This window comes from Porites lutea, chromosome 7 (genome assembly GCF_958299795.1).
Source record: "Porites lutea chromosome 7, jaPorLute2.1, whole genome shotgun sequence".
Taxonomy (NCBI): Eukaryota; Metazoa; Cnidaria; class Anthozoa; order Scleractinia; family Poritidae; genus Porites; species Porites lutea.
The window spans coordinates 16,413,342-16,420,802 of record NC_133207.1 but is presented as its reverse complement, the minus strand read 5'-3'; the positions used below and the strand labels follow the sequence as shown (position 1 = coordinate 16,420,802).

Genomic DNA, 7,461 nt, shown 5'->3' with positions numbered 1-7,461 from the left:
CCAATGCAGAATTGGTGTATCTATTTAAGGTCCATGTTAAATTCTTTACTTAATTGTCACATTCAGTTTTCACTACCGATGTTCTTCCTTATTATTAGCTACTTTGTCTACCTTAAAATTAAGTACTTTTGAACCTTGTGTTTATCTCATTGCAGGCCTGTTTGAATTATTATGAGCAGATCACAAAGGCTGTCTTAGGTGATGAGGAAGAGTCCTGCAGGGTATGTCTTGTTCATTTCAATAAACTGTTTCTCAGTCTGAAGATTATTGATTGTTAATAGAGACGTAAATCCCCAAACTCACATTCAATAAAAAGCAAACAATAACTTTGAGTTCAACCATAGCTGATAGACACACCTCGTTCATAACATAACAAGTACCACAGTGAGCTACTGCCCAGACATGCTTTCATCTGACTGGTCACACTTTAGGATTTAAGCCCAAAGTTATTACAGGACTCCAACATGCCTTGAAATCCCTTGAGTTCAAAACTCAAAATTCAACTTGCTTTCTTAGTATAAGATTCTGGAATACTGCCAACCTACCCCTCCCCTAATCAAACATTTTTTCCTTAGTAAGAACAAGTCAGTGTCAAAGTGGGCTTAGGGGAGAGGTGGTTGGGAAGATTCAGATGATCGTTTCGAGATTCTCAAGTGACTAATAAGTCTATAAACATGTCTGTACAAAAGTTTCACACAGAAAGGAGATGATTTAAGCACTTCTCAATATTGAGTGGAATTCTTGAATTATTGGAATTGTGTTCTTGAGTAGTCCTTACAAAACTCCTTGATTTACTTTTCTGTTTAAAAGGAGTGAGAACCATTTGGAACCACGTTTATAAATTTTCTGATGATTACTATGTTGTCGGATAGTTGTGTCTGAGCTGACACTTACATGCGTCTGAGTTGCTGGCTTAGTTCTGGCCTACTCTGTACTATTTTTTCTTCTCTTTTATTCACCAGGTGGCTCTAAGTGATTTGAGGACTAACCCCAAGATTTCATCTTTATTGGCATATTTTGTGAATTTCATCGCATCAGGAGTAAGTAAAAATAGCCATTCAGAGTAGAGAAGACTAGTGTGACGCCATGTTACCATGGTAGCAAAATTTCTGGATCTCAACAATCTTTCTTGACAGATACAGCGATTTACGTTGTCAAACCATGGAAGAAAAGTATGTGGGCTACCTTTTTGTTCTTGAGTGCAATAATGCGCAGGAAAGTCATACATGTTAATTTTTTTCATTTTTTTTCTGCCATATTTGCAGACCACGGTTTCTTGAGATCCTCCAGAGATTTTGCTACAATGACAACATGACATAATGACTTTTCCTCTCTATTATTTTGCTGTTGTTACTACGAAAACAAGAATTCTGAAGGAGTTTAGGAATTAGAATCATATTATTCTTTTGTAACGATCAGTACAAAAAGAAAATCAACAGAAAGGTCATTAGATAAGTACTGTTTAATAAACCTGCAGAGTGCTTTATCAAGTTTAACACATGAGGTGGGAAGTTTCAGAATTTATGAAGCACAAAAACAGATGTTGATCTAGGCTCCTTGCACTAATTATTTAGATTTGGGGTTATATTGGGCTTAAAGATTCACCCTGTTGATATCAGATAGAAAGGAAAGGACATTAATGATTTCAAAGATGAAAATACGAGTCTTGATTTCAAGACAAATACATATCATTCGCATTATGATAATCAGAATGTCTACATCAGCCACAATGGTGTAAAAGGAATTTGCTCTTATGGAACATGAATTTCCATTATCTTAAATTGGTTTGTTTACTGTAGTTTGCATACCCATTTGCCCCTCAAAAAGCGCCATTTTCAGTTCTGATGGCAATAGTATTTTTCAGGTGAAGTCCTACAGCCATGACCTAACACAGCTGAGCAAGCTACTGAGTATGGTTAGATCACTGATTGAAAACCAGTCCTTGTTTTTGGAACCATATGTAAGCAATCTGATTCTTGTTTTCGTTTTATTTTTAGTTTTCCTGTTATGTTTTTGGCAACTTAATACTGATAAAAACTTTACCTACCTAGAGTTGTTAACTGCTGCAGCCTACTAAGTTCGTCGGTTTTTCGCTGCTCTCTCTCTCTCTCTCTCTCTCCCTCTTGCACTTTTTCATCAGATGTGCAAGAACATAAACACTAGTAGATATTGAACAATAGCCTTGCGATAGACTTTTTGAATTTTATCGTCTGTTTAATAAATTAGTGAGAACCGCAGACTTCCTGCGTACTACTTAAGACTTCCTACAAACTTATTTTTGTTTTTTTCTTCTGACGTACTTTATGGTGGTTTTAGATTTCCTGCATATTATTTAACTGTTGAATGCTTCAAGTACATGTAATTGATTAGTATAATGAGTATAATAAATGAGTTTTGCCAATTTTATCTATACACTTGCCCAAGCGTGCTCTTTTGATTCATACCGGTACTTGATTTTAGTTACGATTGGTTGCACACGCCTTGTTCATTGTGATTGTAAAAAATAAAAATGTTTGAACTTATGCTTTCCTCATCTTGCCCTTGAATACTTGGCTTGAAGTGAACGTTTATCGCGTTTATTGTTTAACAAAGGAAATAAAGGAAACATGCTAGCGTTGAAATTAATGCAAAGTTAATATAATGAAGTAGTTCTATAACGTTGCATGATGTAGCGTTATATAGCGAGGGGATTTACGGTCGTGTCGCCAACGAGTCGTTTCGCCAACGTCCAGTTCGCTAACGCCTTAAGTCGTTGCGCTAACGTATAACTTGTAGAAGGAGGTATATGTGTATTGCACTCTTTCGTATCATGGCTCAAAGAAAGAGGCAAGCTCGTTCCCTGGTCCTCTCATGGGGACCCTGGGAATGAGGTTGAGAACGAGGTAAACGTGCAGTGCTAGTTTCGTTTCATAAAGAATGACTTAAGACGTTAGTGAGGGCGACGTAAGCGATTCAACGACTCATAGGCGAAACGAACGGTCACCAGCGGGGGTTTTTTTCTTACAGTCTACAACCTTTCTCTCCGTTTTATACTGTTTGGTGAAATTGTTCTGTTCGTTTTCGTAGGTTATTCAGCTTGTTACAGCTGTCATGTATTGTTTGCTTGAGTCTCTTGCTGCCTCCCTTAATCCACATAATGATCACTGGCGGCTGAGGGACGAGGCAGCCAACATTCTGGCACGCATCAGTAGGTACGGGTTACTTCTTCTCTATTCACTTTGCTACCCTGTCAAATGCTCCTGACTGCTCTCTCGCGCATGCGTAAGGTACTGGTGTGTGCTTCAGTGCTGAATTTATTTGGTCTTGCTACCCCTTACGACGAACTACGATCGTTAAGGAAGCCTTTCAGTTTGTTTTTACAACTTTTATTGATCGTGTATGCCTGATCGTTATACCCGTCGCAGTTTGACTTGCATGCCTATTTACTGCTATGTTCTACAGTGCTATAGTGTAAGTTAAGATCTTGCTTTCTTGCATTCTCGTTCCCAGAGCCCGTCGTTTCTTTTGATCACGTGATCCGTTACAAACTAATGCGAGTGTCTCTAGGGACGAGAATGGCTTTCTTGCAATCCAAGTTTTGTTAGTCTAAATTGTGACTTCGGGCGAATCGACCCAATTCCAGGCGAAACAACCTGGATACCCTTTACAACCTGTCACTGAGAGATATTGCCTTTTAACCTAAGAATTTTGGTAATGATCGGTGAAATTAATTTTGATTTACTTCCAAGCAATGCTTCACTGTCAGTCGACCCGAGGCAGGTTTTTCACTTCGTCCAGTTAAAAAATAACATAAGCCTCAAATGTGTCGTGGTAAATAATTTTTTTTCAATGACACAGATGGTTAAGGGAGATTTTTCTGAACTTTCTGAAAGTCCATCACTGCGAGTCGTATGGTTGTTTTTTCTCCTATTCATTCTCTCTTCCTTCTCTTTTGCCATATATTCAGGACCTACAAATAGTATTAGTTTCCCACGGGGGGGGGGGGGGGGGGGGTGACAAATGCTTCCAGTTGAAGGGGCCCTTCTTTAAGCTCACTATTTTCTGTAGGCAATGACGACCAATACAGTATTGATGGCGCTAATTCTGCTTGACTGTATTTCATCCGTTTGTTTGTGTACAGGAAGTGCAGTAATCCAGTTAACTACCTAAAACAGCAGCTGTTGATGACGCTTCAAGAAGTGTTGTTAGATGATGGCCGCCCTTTCTGTTCACATTATGGTGCAGTAGTCGGACTGACTGAGTTGGGGCCAGAGGTAAAATCAGACTGTTTACACTCGCAGTTTTGTATTTTCTCTTGTGATTGTCGAGAGTGATCACCAAATTCCAGAGGCCCCATCCATTTTTTATGTGGAGAACGTCGGAAGTCTAAAGAGAGTGCAAATTAACCATTTATAGGGACGGGCTAGACGGGGGTCGGTTGGGGACGACAGAAAACGACCTACCCCCTCCCTAATTTAATTAATTTAATAATTTCCCTTATCATCATGAAATCCCGACATCTGTTAGCCTGTCGAATTCGGCGATTGATCTCGAAAATCACACGGTAAAATAGGGAATTGTAAACATTTAAATAGTGACTATTAAAAGTTGATTATATTTTCCGTTATTGTTAGTCCCTAAAGTAATCTAACGGCATGTTGGTTGTTTGTTCCAGGCACTAGAACAGTTTGTAATGCCTCATCTGCGCACATACTGGAATCAGCTACAGCAAGTTCTAGATGATACTACCCAATCGAACGCTCTTTTGCAAGATGAAGCCTATCAAGTTTACGGAGCCCTTCTTGTAAGAAAACTGACAGCGCTTCTTCATATTATTGGTAGTTACCCAGAATTAGAATTAGATGCGAGCAAATTTAGCTTGGCAGGGATTGTAAAAAAGGAGAAATTATTTAATTAGGAGTCTGAGCCAACTTAACTTAATTTGATAAAGGTAGTGAAAAACTTTCAGATTTTGCTCATAAATGGTCATGCACCTAAAGTAGTATTTCTCTAGCTGTCATCTTGACATCGAAAGACGTCTAGTACACGCGTCCCTTCTTGAAGGAGATCCGGAAAGAAATCTGTTGTCTTTATCTTAGTGCTGGGTTGTCTTCTGTAATTTTAGTTTTATAATGCAGTTTTATTTGGCATAACCACTGACTTAAAATAACGTGTTCGATATTTTCCCTCTTCAGCAGGCCGCTGGATGCCTTTTGAAATCCAAACAATTTGGTGTGCCCATCTCCTCTCTCGGGACTCAAGTCAACAACTCCCACCCATTCCTGCGCAGCAATCTCTCGCCGTGGGCTGGGACGAGCGTAATTCAGCGCCCAGCTCCCGTTGGCTCTACGCGATCGCGGTCGAGTTCGACCAGTCTTGCATCTAACTCTCTTCAATTGTACCAACAACTCTACGACGCGTTTGGAGATAGTTTAGGCCCCAGAATTGCACATAACAACTGGCAAGACGCCGCTGTAACTAAGAACAATCAGCTGCGGATGCAACCATTTGCCCATGCGTACTTTCCATTACGCCCACTCGCACGTGATGCTAACGTGATCAAAGAAATGATAATCAAAGCGAGAGAGAAGCTACGGCTAGTGAGCCCCCAAACACCGGCGCAAGGAACCAAGAGAAAAAGAACAACCAGCGAGAGCGGATCAGCTCATAAGACTTCTGAGAAACGGGCAGGAACAAAAGCTAAACGCGTTTGCATGACTGTAAGCCCTGCGCGAGCGAGACTTCAACAAGTCCCAATGGAGTTAGACCCTGAAGAACCCAATCCCTCGCGAAGCTCCAAGAGGGGCCGTCACAAGGCTTTTGAAGTGCCAGGGATACAAGCACAAGGAGGCCGGAATCGTTCGAAAAGAGCTATTGTTACCGGACGCATACATAGAAAGTTTAGAAGAGTCAACCCTTCTTTGAATAATACGGCGAAGTATGATTATCATTTAGGTGTAATATTATAGTGCTTCGCTCGCATTTTTTGTTAGATACCATTATTACAGAACAAAGCTAGACTCGACGCTTTTTGCTCAAACATGTAGTGGTACGTATCACTGTCCGAAGAGAAAAGTGGTAACTTTCTTCATCTCGTTGAGAGCGTTAAATATATTTGTCAAACTCATAACTATTTAGTAGGCATTTTGTTCAATAAGGTTCCGTCCAAACGCATCCAGATATTTTTGAAAACAGAAATTTTTTCATCCGTCTTAGCCTTCCTTCCACACGTCCACGCCGTTTTCGGGCACCCAAAACGCATTTTTTCGAAAACGGTCCCCAGAGTGGAGTGTTTTTGAAAATGCCGATTTGTGGTTTTGTGTGGACAAAGGAAAGCGTAGATATTCGAATATGATGATGTCATGCATCATACAGCGCATACACTGTCAGGCGTGCAATCGTACGCGTATTTCCATCGTTTTAACGTTTTCGCGTGGACGGGCGAAAACGATTCGAGTACGCTAGATGTGGATGCGTATTTTTTCGAAGGCGGAGAAGAAAAATCTCCGTTTCCAAAAATAACAGGATACATGTAGACGAGGCCTAAATCACGTACTTGGATCTTTTTACCCGGTAAAATTCATCAGTCTGTAAAGGTAACTGAGGGGAAGATTTGAATTCAACCTCAGAGCAAATACGTTTTAGATAATTTTATCTTCGGAACATGACGTTTTATTTAAAACGTTCAGTCTAACTTACATCAGAAAAAGTAAAACATAGACCCAAAATCTGTAGAAAAATAGTCGGTCTAAACGAATCAAAAAGTCGTTGGCCGGTCAAAACGTGTTGTAGTTTTAAAACACAATTTGAAGTTTTTTAACCACTAGCCCCAGTTGTTCGAAAGGTGGGTAGCTCTATCGACCTTATAAATCACTATCCAGTGGATAGCGCAATTGGTTTCCCTAATAGTTATCCACTGGATAGAGATTTATCCGGTGGATAGCGCTATCCAGCTTTTGAACAACTGGCCAGATGCGGTGTCGTCTCTTGCAATGCAGGACAACAAACAATCTTACCTAGCACTTGTTGAGTGACAATTTATCCTTTCCAGTCAGCAATTCCATTGAAAATTTCATCGCCTTTTATGTCGAGATTTAGTGACAATCCCCTCGAGCAGTTTCCTCTCTTCTTGTTCAGTTTTTGACGGAGGAAAATTTCCTTTTGAGTAGCGGTATCCTGAAGGCGTGTAGCTGCTGAACTCTGTTGTCCAGTTTAACAATTTATTTGCATAATTATAGTTAACTAGCCTTTGTTCTTTGGTTGTTTTCGTTTTGCGTTTTTTAACAACACGCTTTTAGAGAAAACAATACACAAACCAATAACAAAAGAAATCAGAGAAATGCAACACATCTGGCCCGGGTTGTTCGCACGTGGGATAGCGCTATCCACCGGATAAATCCCTATCCAGAAGTTAAGTATTAGAGCGGTTTTCATTTGAGTGTCGAAAAGTAATTGGTTTTGCACTTTCTACACGATGCGATT

General features: G+C 40.1%; 1 protein-coding gene across 1 annotated transcript in view; it reads left to right on the top strand.

Annotated features, from left to right (window-relative positions):
• The window catches only part of LOC140942943 (TAF6-like RNA polymerase II p300/CBP-associated factor-associated factor 65 kDa subunit 6L), an 8,702-nt gene extending 2,548 nt beyond the window's left edge, over positions 1-6,154 (top strand). Inside the window, exons 6-12 of the mRNA XM_073391964.1 lie at positions 156-221; positions 963-1,040; positions 1,865-1,960; positions 3,067-3,191; positions 4,121-4,253; positions 4,655-4,783; positions 5,175-6,154. Coding sequence (XP_073248065.1) covers positions 156-221; positions 963-1,040; positions 1,865-1,960; positions 3,067-3,191; positions 4,121-4,253; positions 4,655-4,783; positions 5,175-5,948 — 1,401 coding nt within the window. The 3' untranslated portion in view covers positions 5,949-6,154. The remainder of the gene's footprint in view (positions 1-155; positions 222-962; positions 1,041-1,864; positions 1,961-3,066; positions 3,192-4,120; positions 4,254-4,654; positions 4,784-5,174) is intronic.
• The last annotated feature ends 1,307 nt before the right edge of the window (positions 6,155-7,461 follow it).